This window comes from Magallana gigas, chromosome 3, assembly GCF_963853765.1.
Source record: "Magallana gigas chromosome 3, xbMagGiga1.1, whole genome shotgun sequence".
Lineage (NCBI taxonomy): Eukaryota > Metazoa > Mollusca > Bivalvia > Ostreida > Ostreidae > Magallana > Magallana gigas.
Window position 1 is genome coordinate 50,438,574 of NC_088855.1, and position 20,929 is coordinate 50,459,502.

Sequence of the window (20,929 nt, forward strand, 5' to 3'; positions counted from 1 at the left end):
GGTCCACTTGATCAATGCAAAGAAAGGTAACTCTGAGGTTGAAAATGGACTTTGACTCTTTTATCGTGGAGGGGCTGAAAACAACAACCATGGCGGCTATGATACGCTGTCTGCTCAGAACAAGTCAAACTTCTGCAAAATTCGTAGTCAGAAAAGGTACGGGGGTAGCAATATTTATTTAAAAGTTTCCAGAGATTTAATATTGGACAAGTAAACATTTTATTGCATTGCAGACATACTTATCTCAATGTTGGCAGTGTGAACTGTGTTGTGTAACTTTTGTCGCGATCGAGGAAACTCTGGCTTGAAGGGTTATTGTTCTGGACCACTAGAATTTGTTATATATTTTAAAAAGTTATTATTTTAACTTATTTTATTAACCCTTTTTGACATCTAAAGCTTATGCAAATTTGAAAAAAAATCTTATTGGGTCTCAGTTTGTATTACATCACCAACTTTTCATGTTGTGTGAATTCAAAATGCCTTGGACCCCTTTGGACCTTTTATTTTTTTCCCATTTATCCTCCGTGCCATAGTCTATTGTTAAACTAACTACGCAGTAGGTAATGAGCTATTCTTCAATGAATTGATGAAACGAACAATATTAACCAAGCATCAAATGGTTGCAGCACATGCCTAGTGTATCATACATGTAGACTTCAATTTTAACATTTACATGTATCAATATCTCTAATAAGTTTATTTCAAGGTGTAATCTTTTCCAGAGAGCCTTCAGAATGCAAGGTCCTTATCTAGTTTGGCAGATCTTCCAGAGACACATAAGATGTTACAAAAAAGCTGTAGGGATTTTGTGGACAATGAGCTAATCCCTATCGCTGGAAAGTTGGACAAAGAGCACACTTACCCAAAAGATGTGGTAAAATACGTGGGAATGTCTCCTATAGCAAAAGCACCACAATATCTGTAAACTACAAATATGAATGGCTCTAAAAGTAGTTTCAGTACTTTTTAGGTCACCTGAGTCACTCAGGTGACCTATTGCAATTGGTCTTCGTCGTGCGTTAACAATTATACATTTTTAACTTCTTCTTAAAAACTACTAGGCCAATCGTTACCTTTTTTGGTGTGAAGCATCTCTATGGTAAGAAGAATCTAAATTGTGAAATTTATGGCTCTACCACCCCTGGGGTGCCACGGGCGGGGCCAAATATGCAAAAAAAGCCAAATTTTCAAAAATCTTCTTCTCTACTCCCACGCATGTGAGGAAAAAACTGGTTGCATGGTTATGATGTCCATAAGGCCCTCTACCAAAATTGTGAATTATTGGCCCCTGGGTCAGGGGTTCTGGGTCTAGGGTGGGGCCAATATGGCCATATAGTAAAAATGTATTAAATCTTAGAAAATCTTCTTCTCTACTACCATATATATTTTTTGAAAACTAAATGCATGATTATGATGTCCATGAAGCCCTGTACCTAAATTGTGAAAATCATGACCCCTGGGTCAGGGGTTCAGGCTCTAGGGTGGGGCCAATATGGCCAAATAGTAAAAATGTATTAAATCTTAGAAAATCTTCTTCTCTTCTATCATATATATTTGTTAAAAACTAAATGTATGGTTATGATGTCCATGAAGCCCTCAACCTAAATTGTGATATTCATGACCCCTTGGTCAGGGGTTCAGACTCTAGGGTGGGGCCAATATGGCCAAAAAGTAAAAATGTATTTAGTCTTAGAAAATCTTCTTCTCTACTCTCATATATATTTGTTAAAAACTAAATGCATGATTATGATGTCCATGAGGCCCTCTATCAAAATTGTGAAATTCATGACCCCTTGGTCAGGGGTTCAGTCTCTAGGGTGGGGCCAATATGGCCAAATAGTAAAAATGTATTAAATCTTAGAAAATCTTCTTCTCTACTTCCATATATATTTGTTAAAAACTAAATGCATGGTTATGATTTCCATGAAGCCCCCTACCTTAATTGTGAAATTCATGACCCCTTGGTCAGGGGTTCAGGCTCTAGAGTGGGGCCAATATGGCCAAATAGTTAAAATGTATTAAATCTTTAAAAATCTTCTTCTCTACTCCCACACATGTGGGCAAAAAACTGAATACATGGTTATAATATCCACAATCTCCTTTACCTAAATTGTGAAATTCATGGCCCCTGGGTCAGAGGTTCAGGACATGGGGGGGGGGGGGGCAATATGGCAATAAAGTGTTAATGCATATAATGTTTAAAAATCTTCTTCTCTATTCTCACACATCTGTATAAAAAAAACTGACTAATAATTATGTTTACCAGGAAGTCCTCTACTGAAATTTTAATTTTCATGTCCCCTGGGGTATGGGTTTAGACTCTAGGGCAGGGCCAAAATGGATGTATAGATGTTAATGCATATAGCGTTAAAAAATTATCTTCTTTATTCCCACACATCTGAAAGGAAAACTGAATTCATGATTTTGTAGACCAGATCTTTTAGTTTTTCACCAAAATTATAGGTTTCACAGTTCTTTTTGAAATGTGGTCATCATTACAAATTTATAATTTTTCTACTCCAGTATGAAACCTAATTAATTATGTGCATATATGAGACTCCATGACAAGTTTGTGTATTGGATATATGCTACTCAGGTGACCGTTAAGGCCAATTGGCCTCTTGTTTATACTGATATCTATGAGGAAATTAATTTAATAGATATCACCATATAAAGATCTTTTACACATGTCCAGTAATTTAAAATTGTTGGGGCGAATTTTCATAGGTTGCTTGTTTTCTTTTTAAAGATTTGCAGTGACATAATTTCATTGTATCAATAATGATTTATCAATAGAAACAAAGATCAATGTTCATTGAGATTTAAAAGTAAATTTGTTTGTATGGTTTTCAATGAATTTCCACAAATTTTGAGCCAGATCCCTAATTATCGCACAGTACTAGCTCATCATCTGCAATGAATTTTGCATATTGGTAAAGTTTAAGATCTGTAGCTTCAGGGAGAATTTGAGTTGACATGCCATATTCCAGGTGGAGAACTACAGATATGCAGCTAATGTTGATACAAGTTTATAATTTGTTCCTGCAGATAAAAAAGATGGGTGAGCTTGGTTTGATGTCGGTTGATGTGCCCAGCGAGGAGGGGGGAACAGGCCTGGATTACCTTGCCTACGCTATTGCCATGGAAGAGATCAGCAGGGGCTGTGCCTCCACGGGCTGTATCATGAGTGTCAACAATGTAAGTTCTGGTCTCAGATTGTGTATCCCTTTACGTCATGTACGAGGGGTGTCCCAAAATTGTGTAGAAAAGTGAGGAATTTGGTAGAAGACACAGAAAGATGAAACTTGTACAACAGAGGGTTTAAGAATTTGCATTTTCATTATGGATTGATATTTAATATTGTTTGAGATTATATTGGTAAAATGAATAAATTTAACATGTGGTGCAATGTCAAAACAAAAAGTTTGAATAAACTTACAGAAGTGAAATTCAAATTCAAAGTCAAATACAGTTTCAAACAAATTTTAGAATCAGCAGAATGTTTTATTCATCTTTTAAATGCATGGCATTCTTGATATACATTTTACCCGTTTTCATGAGATCATGACATTGGTAGCCATTTGCAATTTACTAGTATTGTGCGAACAAATCTGACTGTAGAATTTTTAGTATGTCAAAGGTAGCAGAAGTCTGAAATTTTTCTTTGCCCTTGGGTTAACGTTGTCATTAGAGCACGGTACTTGAGCCGCGCTTCGTATTAACCAACTAAATTTTGTGGATAAAACAAAGTTCAAAGATCTTCCATAGCAGTATATCAAATACAATTTGGAAATACATTGTATATCAAACCAATAGTGTTGGGTAACATTATCATGATTTGGTGCGTAACTTGACATGGACCTGTGTACTTGCAGTCCCTCTACTTAGGACCAATCAATAAATGGGCTACCCCAGCACAGAAAGAAGTCTTCCAGGAGCCATATTTACATGGAGACAGAGTCGGATGCTTTGCTCTCAGTGAACCAGGTATGTGCTTTGTAGTATACATTGAAGTTACGTCTCCATGAAGAAATTAAAATACATGAATTTAAGTACAAAATAAACTTCATGTAAAATTGTATGTTGTTTTTGTTAAATATATCACTAGACTATTGCCAACACTGCTGTTTGTTTGGTATATATACATGTACATACTTGTCATTAAATGTTTTATATACATTGTATTGCCAACAGTTGATGATGATATCCTGCCATTAGCAGTACATGTATACATTTTTATAAACATTTGTTAATCTTGGTTTTGTTTTATCCACAGGAAATGGAAGTGACGCTGGGGCTGCCTCCACAGTGGCTACCCTAGATGGAGATTCTTGGATTCTGAACGGAACCAAGTCCTGGATCACCAATGGCTACGAATCTGAGGCTACAGTAGTAAGATTTGTTATTTTGCTATAGATTATTGATATTGTATGAAATATATTGTAAGGCCCCACCTTTAATTTCTCTGGCCAATAACACAGCAGGCAGGGATTTTATTCTATTGCAAACATTATCTATTTCCTCATTATCAAAAAATGTTGATTATAGAAGAAAACACACATTTGGCTTAAGAAAGTAAATGTGTTTGTCTGAATATTGATAGGCACCTTCAAAATTTAGAGCAATATTTCTTAGTCATCACCTGCCCAAAAGGTAAATACATTCGCTGAATATGGGTATGTGTACATCTCTCGTATTTTGAATAATTGAGAGTAATCAAGTCTGTTTCTAAGATGTTGATAATGTTATTTCAAGAATGCTTAGAATTTTGGTTATGAAATTTATTTTATCTTATTAAGTTTTGGTCCTTTGATAAAACAAATTTTGCACTGCTTGTTCAGAGTCAGCTCAGTCTAGAGGAAACTAAGTTAAATACCAGCGGTAGTTGTGATTTGCCTAAATGGACCTTATTCTGATGGGAGGATTTATATGTCATAGACAAACAAGTGTGGCTTTATCTGGAGTCAAATTATCTGTTTGTTGTCTGCATTTGTACATAACCTTTATATCATATTTGTAGGTCTTTGCCACCACAGACAAAAGCCAGAAACACAAGGCAAGTACAAAGTTGTCTCACTTAGTAAAGTCTATGTAAGAGTAACATGTCATTTGATCTGTATATTTTACTGATTTTTTTCTATCTCAGGGAATCAGTGCATTTCTAGTACCTAAGCCCATCGCTGGCCTGTCTCTGGGAAAGAAGGAGGATAAGCTTGGGATTAAGGCCACCTCCACCTGTAATCTAATCTTTGAGGACTGCAGAATCCCCAGGGAAAATCTGCTGGGAGAGCCTGGATTTGGATTTAAAATCGCCATGGTAATTAAGAGCAGGAGTTGCCTCTCTTTTTTCATCCTGATTTTTTTTTTTTTGCTTATTGTTAAAAGTTTCCAAATGAATGAATATATGGTTTCTGGTTTTATTTTAGCAAACTCTTGATGCTGGCAGAATTGGAATTGCAGGACAGGCTTTAGGAATAGCTCAGGTAAGATAACTCTTACAACAACAAAATTCAATGATTAGAAATACATTTTGTTCATTGAATGTACATGTATATTATGCTCTAGGCTTCATTTGAGTGTGCCATAGAGTATGCTCAGAAAAGGATGGCTTTTGGAAGCCCTATCTCAAAGATGCAAACAGTTCAAGTAAGTTAAAAAATTTGTTCACATTAACATTATTGTTAAGAAAAGAGTGTACCACTTAAATTTGATCACTTGTATGGGTTTTTAATTATCAAAATTCTTGTTCTCTGTTGTACAGTCCAAGCTAGCGGACATGGAGCTAAGAACTGAGAGTGCCAGACTACTGACCTACAAAGCAGCTCTCCTAAAAGATGCCGGAAAACCATACACTAAAGTAAGCTATTGTATCTACAAATTATTGATTCATAAACAATCTGTAAAGTCACTTCTTCACATGATAAAAACAGAATGCAATCAAAGCTTATACTTACTATATCTTGATAAGTATGTTTTCTGTTGCAGGAAGCAGCTATGGCAAAGCTGGCAGCCTCTGAGGCAGCAACCTTTTGTAGTCACCAGGTAAGAACTATGTCAAGTCTTACACTGTGTCAGAATAGTAGTCAACATGTAGTCTACTATGTAAGGTCTTACACTTCGTCAGAATAGTAGTCAACATGTAGTCTACTATGTCAGGACTTACACTGTGTCAGAATAATCGTCAACATGTGGTCTTCTATGTCAGGACTTACACTGTGTTATAATAGTAGTCAACATATGGTCTACTATGTCAGGTCTTTCACTGTGTCAGAATAGTAGTCAACATGTGGTCTTCTATGTCAGGTCTTACACTGTTATGATAGTAGTCAACATGTAATCTACTATGTCAGGTCTTACACTGTGTCAGAAAAGTAGTCATCGTGTGGTCTACTATGTCAGGTCTAACACTGTGTTATAATAGTAGTCAACATGCAGTCTACTATGTCATGTCTTACACTGTGTCAGAATAGTAGTCAATAAGTAATCTGTAATGTCAGGTCTTACACTGTGTCAAAATAGTAGTCAACATGTAGTCTACTATGCCATGTCTTACACTGTGTCAGAATAGTAGTCAACATGTAGTCTACAATGTCATGTCTTACACTGTGTCAAAATAGTAGTCAACATGTAGTCTACTATGTCATGTCTAACACTGTGTCAGAATAGTAGTCAACATGTAGTCTACTATGTCATGTCTTACACTGTGTCGGAATAGTAGTCAAGATGTAGTCTACTATGCCATGTCTTACACTGTGTCAGAATAGTAGTCAACATGTAGTCTACAATGTCATGTCTTACACTGTGTTGGAATAGTAGTCAAGATGTAGCCTACTATGTCATGTCTTACTGTTTGTCAGAATAGTAGTCAACATGTAGTCCACTATGTCATGTCTTACTCTGTGTCAGAATAGTAGTCAACATTTTTCTGCTATGTCAGGTCTTACACTGTGTTAGAAAAAGTAGTTAACATGTAGTCGGTTGTTAAATCAAGTCTTCCACTGTGTCAAAAAAAAAGTCACAAGCCTGACAAGGTAGTCTGTTGTGTAAAGTCTTACACCGTGTCAGAATAGTAGTCATCAGGCCTCAGAATCATGAAGCAATTTCAGACTTAAGTCAAAATTTCAGTCAGTCACATAATGATTATTTATCATAAAATAACGATTGAAATTTGTAATTAACAACGTTATATCAAGGCACTTTTAATAGCATTTAAATTTTTTCAGTGTTTTCAATCAAGAGACAAAAAGACAGTTTGTAATTTTTGACTTAATTCTAAGTTTGCTTTCTGATCTTGTGGCCTGGTACAAAACCATTAAAGGATCCTGTATTTTCCGCACTCCTGATTCCAAATTGCAACGTGGTTTAAGACAGGTGTTTCAGGTTAAACTGCGCACCTGTGCGATAAGGTCCTTCAGCAAATCAATGCCACGGTCTTGACGATCATTTATAGGTGGAAAAAAGAATCGGACTGAAAAATAAAATAAAAATGATAATTGACAGCTACAAAGAACCTTATATATCATATTATTAATGGAACTGTTTAAAAAACAGACAATATATTTTCAAATTCTTTTGAAAATTTATAGAGTGTGTGTTTAAAATCATTTATCGGTGCTATTTCATTTCGTAACTTGACAATGTATTTTTACAAACTATTAATATTGACGTGGCTTATTATAAAATTCACATGTTTGCCAGTCATGTTTTATTTTTTTTCTTCAATCTTATTAAATCAGGTAGAAGTATTGAAACTTTTCTGTTTTATCTATGCAAACTGCATACCAGGTAAATCAAATTATTGAAATGCTTTTGTCGATCTATGTCCGTATGATCGAGTGTCAACAAACTTTCAGCCAGTTTACAAGAAACAAACAAGTTTTCGGGAAAACAATTTTTGTGCCGAAGGTTTTTTACTCGAAAATGACAGAAACAAATATTTTTTATGAATTTTCAATATACTTTTCTTTTCATTATACTGTATTCATTATTCACATTTTTAACATATGATAGGTCTGTAACATATTCTATAGGTTCTGTGTGACATGTACAAAATTAAATCTTCAGAGAGTGATAGATATTTAGCATAAAATCATGCAATTATATAGAAAATATCAGATTCAGCCAAATTTTGCGAGAATTTTACCTTTGAAGCTCTAAGTCTAATATTTGACATCACTGACCCCCATGTTTATTGTGTCTAAATGATACTGAATTTTTATCTTGGAAAACTGGATTAATCTTATAAAATTCTTGATATTTAAAAAGTTTTTATTCTGAATCAGGTTGTAACTATTTTAGAAACTGTAAATTTTAAGTGCAAAATTTTTTTTATGTAGCATCATACATAATTTTTTGTAATCCCTCTATTCAGTGTGACCGTTTTCCGTAATTAAAATCAATATTTGAAGGAATAAGTTTGTTTAATCAAAAATAATGACAGCAAATCCTAATCGGGCTGAAACTCAGAGGGATGAATACTGACCCACCCCCAGCCCCTTTTATATTTGTATTTTTTAAGGTTTGTTTACAAATTTCAGTGATATACTTCTAAAGAAATTCTTGATACAACAACATTGAGGAGTGGGATACCTTAAGCCAAAAGAATTTAAAAAGTTAGATCAGTAGTTGAAAATACAGAAGTTTTAATTTTAAAATAAGCAAAGTTAAAATGCATACGGTTCAATATTTTTACTTGTCTAAACACGATTTTACAAGGGTCAATCAAAAAATACGAAGACAATGTGGCTGTCTATCATATATTTTTCATGAAAGTCATACTTAACAGATTAATCTGTGCACCAACACTTATGTTATTGATATGCGAAGTTTTAGTCCATTTGATGAAACGGTATTTTTTTTACCTCTTTTTAAAAACAACATGTTTTGTCACCACGGCTCACGGTAACGTTCAAAACATGACGTCAAGATTAAACATGCACAGTTTATAGATATACCCTATCTTTATATCACGCTTAGTCTCTTGTGCCTTTCTCCTTACAATTTAAAATTGCACTGAACCACTTAACATATTATTTGCTAACATTTGTTGAAAAATCATAAGTTAGTTCTTCAAAGTTTTTATTTCCTAACCGTGTATCTCTTAGTTTCTTAGTTTACAGTAAGGAGAACCCTGAACGTCGGTTGACATTACTTATTTTTTGACCCAATATTTACAAATATTCTACTTTTTTTCAGGCTGTTTTATATTCAAAATACAATTACCACCCCCCCCCCCCCAAATTTATTACAGTTAAACACAAACTTGCAAATATTTGTTGACTTATTTTTTGCACCATTTAGCTTTTTCACAGCTTGTGTCGGCTTTTTTCTAGGTTAAATCCATTTTGTTTGTACCTCTCGATGCGCAATGTTTTTAGTCAATTCTAAATCTGTCTTTAGTTACTGATATTTCTTCGACAAAACAATATATCCCATCATTATTTGGAACATAGAATACCAAGACAAAACTTAATTTGAGGTTTCAATATTATTTGGTTTTAAGCCCAATTTATAGAGATATTACTTTCAACATTATATGGTTTATTGTTGGCATAACACAAATTTTGACCATGCGCCATGACCTCATTTTTGCAGGATTAGATTCTAAATAATTCTTAGAAATAAAGGAATTTATGAACTTTTTTTCTTGCAAATTGTTTGAAACCATTGCTAAATTATGTCTACCAAATTTAGTAATGATATGACGTTAAGTAACATAGCTATGACAAAAGTCTTCGTATGTTTTGATTGACCCTCGTAAATGGAAGAGTTCCAACGCACACTCTTATCTTATAGAACAAAATGTGATAATGTATGTCACATATTTAAATTTTTAGCAGTTGATGATTATAAATGTTTGTAAAAACTGCATTTAAGCTTTTTGAAATATTTCTTAATGTTTCTAGAGATCAGTTGTTATTTTCAAATAATGTATGAGTTTGCTATGACGGTGAACTCTTTCTGTCAAAGGACTAAGTGTGGTTTTATGCAATTTTTGCCCCCCAAAATCAAAGTTTTAGAAAGACCTTTAAAATAAGGTGAAAGATAGTTAAAATCATATTGGAAATAAAGATGTAAAAGGTTATCACCACAGTGACGTCATAATGTAGAAATGACGTCATGAATATTGCATTATTTTGATAAATTGATGTTTTGTAGCAAAATATGGGTGCTTTCCGATGGTTTTTCGACTGGGAAACATCGAGCGCAGGCTTGCTCAAGTACCATTTTTTAGTACATGTATAATATGTATAACTATCTGAAGAAAAACATATGTTAAAATCGCACTTGAGCAGACCTGCGATCTATACTTCCGAATGCAAAATATAGAGCAAAAATGTTTCCAAATTTGCGGGAATAATGTCATTTAAGTGACGTCATAGATAAACAGCGAGTGAGCAATGATGACTAAAATCAAGATTAAAGTTATAGGCATCCTCTTTACAATGATTTGTGAAGATTTCATTTTCATACGATACTATTTAAAATTTGGTTGAAATCAGGGGCAGATATTTGACCATACCGCACATAGTCCTTTAATTGTGACGTCGGCAAACCTGCGAGCTATTTTAAAGGTGTTAATTCTTTACAAGAAATGGTAAAAGGCAATTATTTTTCATTACAAAACATGGGAAACTGTACATGTTATTAAATGCATACAATTATTTTCAACTATTTATGTACGCATTTTCTTTCTTGCGTCCATGTGCTAGCCCTGTCAATCAAATCAAATCAACCCACAGAGGTGCACCACGTGTTCCTTCCAAGTTAAGGAAAAAGTTTTGTTCGTTTTCATTCCAAGAAAAAAGAAAAGATCATACCCAACAGCGAAGTATTCTACACTGTTTGTGATGTTTGCTTTCAAGTAAAAAGAAAAGAAGTACGCCTAACAATGAAGTATTCTACACTGTTTGTGATGTTTGCTTTCAAGTTAAGAGAAAAGAAGTATGCCTAACAATGAAGTATTCTACACTGTTTGTTATGTCTGATTCCAAGTTAAGAGAAAAGAAGTATGCCTAACAATGAAGTATTCTACAATGTTTGGGATGTTTGATTTCATGTAAAGAAAAAAGAAGTTTTTGTGAAGTTTAATTTGTATACTTCATTATTTTAAACCAAAACTCATGTTTTTAGGAGTTTTTTTGCGGGGAGGAACATCTTAAACACCTTTAACAGTCTAGAAACGTAGTAAAATGAAGCATTTGTTTATTGCATTTGTTACTGTTAGTAAAATCATTTGATGTATTATGATTTCCTTACGATCCCTCGTTACATGGACTGTCCACCTGTCTCATACCTGTGTATTCTGTGCGTTCAAGCATAAAGTGATTTACACCTGTCTGTGCGATGGTTTCACACCTATGTGTAAAACAATTAGGACTGAAGTCATATACAGTTTACTATGACCGCCAAAAAATTAACATTGAAGATCGGGGTCGGGGGCAATTACGAAAAATGTTATTCTCAACTGACACAACATATGTGTAGTATCTTCATATTCAACACACTATATAAATAGTGCCTGTTTGGGAGGGTAACAGTTGAAATTGACACCCCGAGAAAACCATTGTCAACCGACGCGAAGCGGAGGTTGACAATGATTTTCGAGGGGTGTCAATTTCAACTGTTATCCTCCCAAACAGGCACTATTTATTTTGTTATACTGAATGTCTTTTTTAAAATTTTTAAGAAAATTTTACTGCTTTTATATAGGAATAACGTGAATTCTACAGCGAACCGTACGCGCATAATTTTCGCGCATGTAACATTTTTTAATGTTACCCGTTGCCAAGTGCGTTGCTAACGCTGAGGGTAATAGTAAATATTATTAACTGCGTCTTAACCAATCAGATTTCAGTATTTAACATGAAAGTATAACAAATAAAATTATATCAATATCATGTAGTATTCTAAATTTTCATTTCATGCTGTTGAACGTATAGTAAACATTCATCGTGTGACATTAGCTTGTAACGGACTAGGTAAACTGTCTTGAGCATTAAGAGACTGTGCTGTAAAACATGCTACAAATTAATATGGAGTCAGAAATGTTTAATATCATAAAAAAATCTGTATTTTTTTTTTTAGTTTTTATCTTATTCTACATGGAGATTACATGTAGTTTACTATGTCATGCCTTACACTGTGTCAGAATAGTAGTCAACATGTAGTCTACTCTTTCAAGTCTTACACTGTGTCAGAATAGTAGTCAACATGTAGTCTACTATGTCAGGTCTTACACTGTGTCAGAATAGTAGTCAACATGTAGTCTACAATGTTATGTCTTACACTGTGTCAGATTAGTAGTCAACATGTAGTCTACTCTTTCAAGTTTTACACTGTGTCAGAATAGTAGTCAACATGTAGTCTACTATGTCAGGTCTTACACTGTGTCAGAATAGTAGTCAACATGTAGTCTACAATGTTATGTCTTACACTGTGTCAGAATAGTAGTCAATAAGTAGTCTGTAATGTCAGGTCTTACACTGTGTCAGAATAGTAGTCAACATGTGGTCTACTATGTCAGGTCTTACACTGTGTCAGAATAGTAGTCAACATGTAGTCTACAATGTTATGTCTTACACTGTGTCAGAATAGTAGTCAATAAGTAGTCTGTAATGTCAGGTCTTACACTGTGTCAGAATAGTAGTCAACATGTGGTCTACTATGTCAGGTCTTACACTGTGTCAGAATAGTAGTCAACATGTAGTCTACAATGTTATGTCTTACACTGTGTCAGAATAGTAGTCAACATGTAGTCTACTCTTTCAAGGTTTACACTGTGTCAGAATAGTAGTCAACATGTAGTCTACTATGTCAGGTCTTACACTGTGTCAGAATAGTAGTCAACATGTAGTCTACAATGTTATGTCTTACACTGTGTCAGAATAGTAGTCAATAAGTAGTCTGTAATGTCAGGTCTTACACTGTGTCAGAATAGTAGTCAACATGTGGTCTACTATGTCAGGTCTTACACTGTGTCAGAATAGTAGTCAACATGTAGTCTACAATGTTATGTCTTACACTGTGTCAGAATAGTAGTCAATAAGTAGTCTGTAATGTCAGGTCTTACACTGTGTCAGAATAGTAGTCAACATGTGGTCTACTATGTCAGGTCTTACACTGTGTCAGAATAGTAGTCAACATGTAGTCTACAATGTTATGTCTTACACTGTGTCAGAATAGTAGTCAACATGTAGTCTACTCTTTCAAGGTTTACACTGTGTCAGAATAGTAGTCAACATGTAGTCTACTATGTCAGGTCTTACACTGTGTCAGAATAGTAGTCAACATGTAGTCTACTATGTCAGGTCTTACACTGTGTCAGAATAGTAGTCAACATGTAGCCTACTATGTCATGTCTTACACTGTGTCAGAATAGTAGTCAACATGTGGTCTACTATGTCAGGTCTTACACTGTGTCAGAATAGTAGTCAACATGTAGCCTACTATGTTATGTCTTACACTGTGTCAGAATAGTAGTCAATAAGTAGTCTGTAATGTCAGGTCTTACACTGTGTCAGAATAGTAGTCAACATGTGGTCTACTATGTCAGGTCTTACACTGTGTCAGAATAGTAGTCAACATGTAGTCTACAATGTTATGTCTTACACTGTGTCAGAATAGTAGTCAATAAGTAGTCTGTAATGTCAGGTCTTACACTGTGTCAGAATAGTAGTCAACATGTGGTCTACTATGTCAGGTCTTACACTGTGTCAGAATAGTAGTCAACATGTAGCCTACTATGTTATGTCTTACACTGTGTCAGAATAGTAGTCAATAAGTAGTCTGTAATGTCAGGTCTTACACTGTTTCAGAATAGTAGGCAAAATGTAGTCTACTATGCCATGTCTTACACTGTGTCAGAATTGTAATCAACATGTAGTCTACTATGTCAGGTCTTACACTGTGTCGAAATAGTAGTCAACATGTAGTCTACTATATCAGGTGTTACACTGTGTTAAAATAGTAGTCAACATGTATATATTTTATTGCAAGTCTTAATTACCCTATCAAGTCTTACACTTTAGACACTCTTACTTGCAATTTAAGCACATGGTTAAGATGAGAATGGAGGCTTATATCAAAAGCTGTAATTCTGAATATAAATCTTGATACCCAAGTCATTGTTCTTATGTTGTGATCAGCAGATATATATGTCATATAGCAAAGGACTATATATTTAAGAAGGTCCAGTTTCTGCCCCATTTCATTCCTTGTGCTTCTTTGATGTCACTAAATTGGGACATTTCCTACCTATTCTAAAAACCATGACAAAATCATTGATTTCTCTTTATACTCAACAGTTGACAGTACAGAAGGCAAGGATACTCTGGACAGTGCCATTTTCACATGTGTATAATAATTATTTGTTCATGCTGTTTCGCATATGGTACTGAAAACTGGTTTTGAATGAAGATTAAGATATCAAGCCAAATTTTAATGAATTTTAGAGTATTTGAAAAAAAAACTCTGATTATATATGTAGTTATTTACTCAACTTTTGAGGAGAGTTATTCCCCTTTGATTATTCACCTCATTTTAAGATAGAAGCATTATGAAGTATTTTGAAGTTTTGTACAAAAGTACAGTAGTTTTTTTTTTAAGGTCAAGATCTAGTAAATGAAAGGTTCCTACAGGTTCATTAAATTTAAGATATAAATTCTTTCTATGATGCTTTATACATAGCAATAGCTTTGTTTGATGGGGTGTATCAGGGCTTAAATTTCTAGTAAATATAATGAAAAATCACATTTTTTAAGTGCCATTTTCTGTGAAATATGAAGGAAATAAGTAACATATTTCGGAGTTTTGTCCATTTTTACTAATTAAATATATTTAGAATGCCTTCAGTCTCTCTAAAAACGACATTAAACAAGCTCTTGACCTCCTCTTTAAAATGATGTCAAATTAAATACAGGTATCAGGGCTACTTTTCTCATGATTTAAGATAGAATGTAAAGAAATTATTTTATTTTCTACATAATTCCTTTAAAGCCATTAAGTACGGGAAAAATTTTAATCAAATCAATCATGACGTCACAATGGTACTAGCACCAAAAAGACACTATGGAATCATTTACTAGATCTTGACCTATGATGCTCATGTATCGAGCCACAAACAATTATTCAATGTTGATAAGATGTAATAAATCATTAGGTCTTTCCACCTTTCAGGTGAAAGACCTCTTGTTAGGTCTTTCCACCTTTCAGGTGAAAGACCTCTTGTTAGGTCTTTCCACCTTTCAGGTGAAAGACCTCTTGTTTTCTTTATGTTTTTTCTTCTTCTTCTTCTTCTTCTTCTTTTTTTCTATTTAGCTCTGGGTGACTTTTTTATTATTAGAGATATCCAAACAATTTAAACTTTATGTAAATGCTCATTAAAAGTTATGGTACCAATTGACCCTGTGTCAAAGAACTCCCAGAACTTTCAGAGTTATTGCCCTTTGAGAAGGAAATGCTTGTTATCGCTACTCCTCTGAAACCATAAGAGATAGAGATTTGGAACTTTTACCAATGTCTTCATTACACTTAGAGGGTTCTTCAATCTATTCATACCAAAAGGATCTGAGGCCCCCTTGTAGTAGTTATTGCCCCTGAAAGTATTTAAATTTCCATAAAATCACCTCCAACTTTTTTATTATTTATCATAGAGACTTCGGACCACTTGGGATGGAAGGGTCTACCTTGGCCGAACAAAATGACATAAAGGTAAAAGGTCAAGGTCATTTGAGAAGCTGTTAATTAATGAGTTTTTATATCTCTTTTGTTTAGGGTGGTAGAGAAAAACTTTTTTATGGATGTAGTAGGACATCTTAAGCCATTTTAAAATATAGCCCCTTGGCTCATACCTTTGAATAATTACAGAGTTATAGCCCCTTTTGTAAGAAATGCTTGTTATCGCTACTCCATTGAAACCATTAGAGATAGAGATATGGAACTTTTACCATTGTCTTCAGTACACTTAGAGGGTTCTTCAATCTATTCATACCGAACGGATCTGAGCCCCTCTTATAGCAGTTATTGCCCCTGAAAGTATTGAAACTTCGATAAAATCACTTCCAACTTTTTTACTATCTATCATAGAGAGTTCGGACCACTTGGAATAGAAGCGTCTACCTTGGCCAAACAAAATGACATAAAGGTCAAAGGTCAATGTAATTTAGAAGTCTGTTAATTAATGAATTTTCATATCATTTGAAATACAGAATTATAGTAAGGGTTTCAATAGCTTGCCGGATTGCGCAATAAGGTATTCAATTGAGTCAGCCAGGTATCACATCAAGTCCTGTGGTTACTCATGTGGAACTTGTTTTTACAGTCAACCCATTCATTTTGTACAAAGACAGCTAGCCTCCAGAACACTCTCTTCTATTGTTAAGTTTACTGTTTATATGATTGTGTAAATAATATTCACTTGGCTCAGTTTTGCTCATAGTAAGTGGAAAACAATTCAGAAAAGTAAATTAATAAATGTTTACGATATATACAACATGGAATTCTTAAAGAAATGGCTTGAAAATAAAAAAAAATCTCTTTAAAAACCATTTATCATTTCATGGCTTTGTGGTTTTCCCATTTTATAGTACAACATGAATCATAGGTATAATAATTTTTTGTATACCTTTTTGAGCAATCTAGCAATTCATTAAATATATTAAGGTGGAAAGACCTCTAATTGTTCGAGAACAATTAGCCTACTAGTTTTCTTTATGTTTTTTCTTCTTCTTCTTCTTCTTCTTCTTTTTTTCTATTTAGCTCGGAGTGACTTTTTTATTATTAGAGTTATCCAAACAATTTAAACTTTATGTAATTGCTCATTAAAAGTTATGGTACCAATTGACCCTGTGTCAAAGAACTCCCAGAACTTACAGAGTTATTGCCCTTTGAGAAGGAAATGCTTGTTATCGCTACTCCTCTGAAACCATAAGAGATAGAGATTTGGAACTTTTACCAATGTCTTCATTACACTTAGAGGGTTCTTCAATCTATTCATACCAAAAAGATCTGAGGCCCCCTTGTTGTAGTTATTGCCCCTGAAAGTATTTAAATTTCCATAAAATCACTTCCAACTTCTTTATTATTTATCATAGAGACTTCGGACCACTTGGGATGGAAGCGTCTACCTTGGCCGAACAAAATGACAAAAAGGTCAAAGGTCAAGGTCATTTGAGAAGCCGTTGATTAATGAGTTTTTATATCTCTTTTGTTAAGGGTGGTAGAGAAAAACTTGTTTATGGATTTAGTAGGACATCTTAAGACAATTTAAAATATAGCCCCTTGGCTCATACTTTTGAATAATTACAGAGTTATAGCCCCTATTGTACGAAATGCTTGTTATCGCTACTCCTCTGAAACCATAAAAGATAAAGACTTGGAACTTTTACCAATGTATTCAGTACACTTGGAGGATTCTTCAATCTATTCATACCGAAAGGATCTATGGCCCTCTTCTAGTAGTTATTCCCCCTGAAAGTTTTTAATTTTCTATAAAATCATTTCCAACTTTTTTATTATTTGTCGTACAGACTTCGGACCACTTGGAATAGAAACCTCTACCTTGGCCAAACAAAATGACATAAAGGTCAAAGGTCAACGTCATTTAGAAGTCTTTTAATTAATGAATTTTCATATCATTTGAAATACAGAATTATAGTAAGGGCTTCAATAGCTTGCTGGATTGCGCAATATGGTATTCAATTGTGTCAGCCAGGTATCACATCAAGTCCTGTGGTTACTCAAGTGGAACTTGTTATTCATTTTGTACAAAGACAGCTAGCCTGTAGAACACTCTCTTCTATTGTTAGCTTTACTGTTTATACGATTGTGTAAAGAATATTCACTTGGCTCAGTTTTGTTCATAGTAAGTGGAAAAAAATTCAGAAAAGTAATTAGATAAATCTTTACCGATATATACCACACGGAATTTTTAAAGAAATGGCTTGATAATAATAAAACTAAAAAATCTCTTTTAAAACCATTTATCAATTAATGGCCTTGTGGTTTTCCCATTTTATAGTACAACATATATCATAGGTATAGTAATGTTTTGTATATCTTCTTGAGCAATCTAGCAATTCATTAAAATATTAGGTGGAAAGACCTCTAATTGTTCTCGAACAATTAGCCTACTAGTTTTCTTTATGTTTTTTCTTCTTCTTCTTCTTCTTCTTTTTTTCTATTTAGCTCGGGGTGACTTTTTTATTATTAGAGTTATCCAAACAATTTAAACTTTATGTAATTGCTCATTAAAAGTTATGGTACCAATTGACCCTGTGTCAAAGAACTCCCAGAACTTACAGAGTTATTGCCCTTTGAGAAGAAAATGCTTGTTATCGCTACTCCTCTGAAACCATAAGAGATACGGATTTGGAACTTTTACCAATGTCTTCACTACACTTAGATGGTTCTTCAATCTATTCATACCAAAAGGATTTGAGGCCCCCTTGTAGTAGTTATTGCCCCTGAAAGTATTTAAATTTCCATAAAATCACTTCCAACTTTTTTATTATTTATCATAGAGACTTCGGACCACTTGGGATGGAAGAGTCTACCTTGGCCGAACAAAATGACATAAAGGTCAAAGGTCAAGGTCATTTGAGAAGCTGTTAATTAACGAGTTTTTATATCTCTTTTGTTTAGGGTGGTAGAGAAAAACATTTTTATGGATGTAGTAGGACATCTTAAGACATTTTAAAATATAGCCCCTTGGCTCATACCTTTGAATAATTACAGAGTTATAGCCCCTATTGTACGAAATGCTTGTTATCGCTACTCCTCTGAAACTATAAGAGATAAAGACTTGGAACTTTTACCAATGTATTCAGTATACTTGGAGGGTTCTTCAATCTATTCATACCGAAAGGATCTGAGGCCCTCTTCTAGTAGTTATTCCCCCTGAAAGTTTTTAATTTTCTATAAAATCATTTCCAACTTTTTTATTATTTGTCGTACAGACTTCGGACCACTAGGAATAGAAGCGTCTACCTTGGCCAAACAAAATGACATAAAGGTCAAAGGTCAACGTCATTTAGAAGTCTTTTAATTAATGAATTTTCATATCATTTGAAATACAGAATTATAGTAAGGGTTTCAATAGCTTGCTGGATTGCGCAATAAGGTATTCAATTGGGTCAGCCAGGTATCACATCAAGTCCTGCGGCTACTCAAGTGGAACTTGTTATTCATTTTGTACAAAGACAGCTAGCCTGTAGAACACTCTCTTCTATTGTTAGCTTTACTGTTTATACGATTGTGTAAAGAATATTCACTTGGCTCAGTTTTGTTCATAGTAAGTGGAAAAAAATTCAGAAAAGTAATTAGATAAATCTTTACCGATATATACAACATGGAATTTTTTAAAAAAATGGCTTGATAATAATAAAAATAAAAAATCTCTTTTAAAACCATTTATCAATTAATGGCCTTGTGGTTTTCCCATTTTATAGTACAACATATATCATAGGTATAGTAATGTTTTGTAAATCTTATAGAGCAATTCATCAATCTAGCAATATTAGGTGGAAAGACCTCTAATTGTTCTCGAACAATTAGCCTACTAGTTATTATTATACTTTCATGTTAAATACTGAAATCTGATTGGTTTAGACGCAGTTGGTAATCCGTTCTATTACCGTCAGCATTAGCAACACACTTGGCAACGGGTAACACAATGAATTGTTACATGCGCGTAAATTATGCGCGTACGGTTCGCCGTTGAATTCACTTCATTTCTATATAAAAGCAGTAAAATTCTCTTTGAAATTAAGACATTGAGTATAATAAAATAAATAGTGCCTGTTTGGGAGGGTAACTGTTGAAATTGACACCTCTCGAAAACCATTGTCAACCTCCGCTTTGCGTCGGTTGACAATGGTTGTCTCGGGGTGTCAATTTCAACAGTTACCCTCCCAAACAGGCACTATTTATATAGTGTTGTGTAGCCAAGTGGTTATACAGATTTTGCAGTCAGTGGTTCAAATCCCCCAAGTTGTATATACATTTTTTTTCTTTTCACTAAAAGCATGATAAGAATAGAAAGATTAAATCCTCTAAGATGATTCTCTCCCATTTTAATGTGTGCATCAGACTTCTATTGTATTAAATGCAGGGAAAGGGTTTTTATACCTCTTTATCAGTTATTGGGCCATAATTTTTTTTTGTATTGCAAAAATGTCCTGTGTAAACAAATTATTTTTGCAGAATTTGCAACAAGCAGAAAAAACTCTGAATACGGTGTAGGGGAGGTTGATCTATGGATTTGTCTAGCATACATTGTTTATTTAACATATGGATTTTTTGGAAAACTTGATCTTTCTATAAGGACATGATATTTTCTGTCATCAAATGTCCCACATAACATATTAAGGATAATTATAACAAACCTCACTTGGTGTCTTTTTTACAGCAACCAGTTAAACATTAGTCTTAATTAAGTGACTCACTGGTTTAAAGTGCAGAGAATGAACCATTTATTTGATACTCAGATATAATGGCCTCATAATACTACAAGTAAACATAATTATCCTAAGTAGTTTCCTCTTTTCTTAATAACATTTTAGAATTTGTGTCATTATTTCCACAACTACTTCACATACAACATATTACATTCATAAATCTAGCTGTACATCATAATTTCCTTAGCTTCATTGTGTATGTATGTAAGTTTCTCTCAATCCAGATATTTGTCTCAGTAAGAAATAAATATAAATTTAAATTTTTTGATGATATGTAATGGTTTTTGAAATTCATATAGGCATTAGTTTGTAGATACTGGGATTACTAGTAGACAGACCAGCTCAAAGCGGCTGAATTTGTCTGATTTTCTGTACCATAACGGAGTGCTCTAGACTGGCAGCCAGAACCATATATTGATAAGCTCCCCGCTGAGGGCTGCTGATCACCAATACCATTGTATCTCGGGGAA

The 20,929-nt window shown here is 34.0% G+C and overlaps 1 protein-coding gene across 1 annotated transcript in view; it reads left to right on the forward strand.

Annotated features, from left to right (window-relative positions):
• The window catches only part of LOC105344312 (short-chain specific acyl-CoA dehydrogenase, mitochondrial), a 23,961-nt gene continuing 3,032 nt past the window's right edge, over window positions 1-20,929 (forward strand). Inside the window, exons 1-11 of the mRNA XM_011452063.4 lie at window positions 1-156; window positions 726-877; window positions 3,052-3,201; window positions 3,879-3,990; window positions 4,280-4,395; window positions 5,024-5,059; window positions 5,150-5,320; window positions 5,430-5,486; window positions 5,569-5,649; window positions 5,765-5,860; window positions 5,989-6,045. Of these exons, the coding sequence (XP_011450365.4) occupies window positions 15-156; window positions 726-877; window positions 3,052-3,201; window positions 3,879-3,990; window positions 4,280-4,395; window positions 5,024-5,059; window positions 5,150-5,320; window positions 5,430-5,486; window positions 5,569-5,649; window positions 5,765-5,860; window positions 5,989-6,045 (1,170 nt within the window). The 5' untranslated portion in view covers window positions 1-14. The remainder of the gene's footprint in view (window positions 157-725; window positions 878-3,051; window positions 3,202-3,878; window positions 3,991-4,279; window positions 4,396-5,023; window positions 5,060-5,149; window positions 5,321-5,429; window positions 5,487-5,568; window positions 5,650-5,764; window positions 5,861-5,988; window positions 6,046-20,929) is intronic.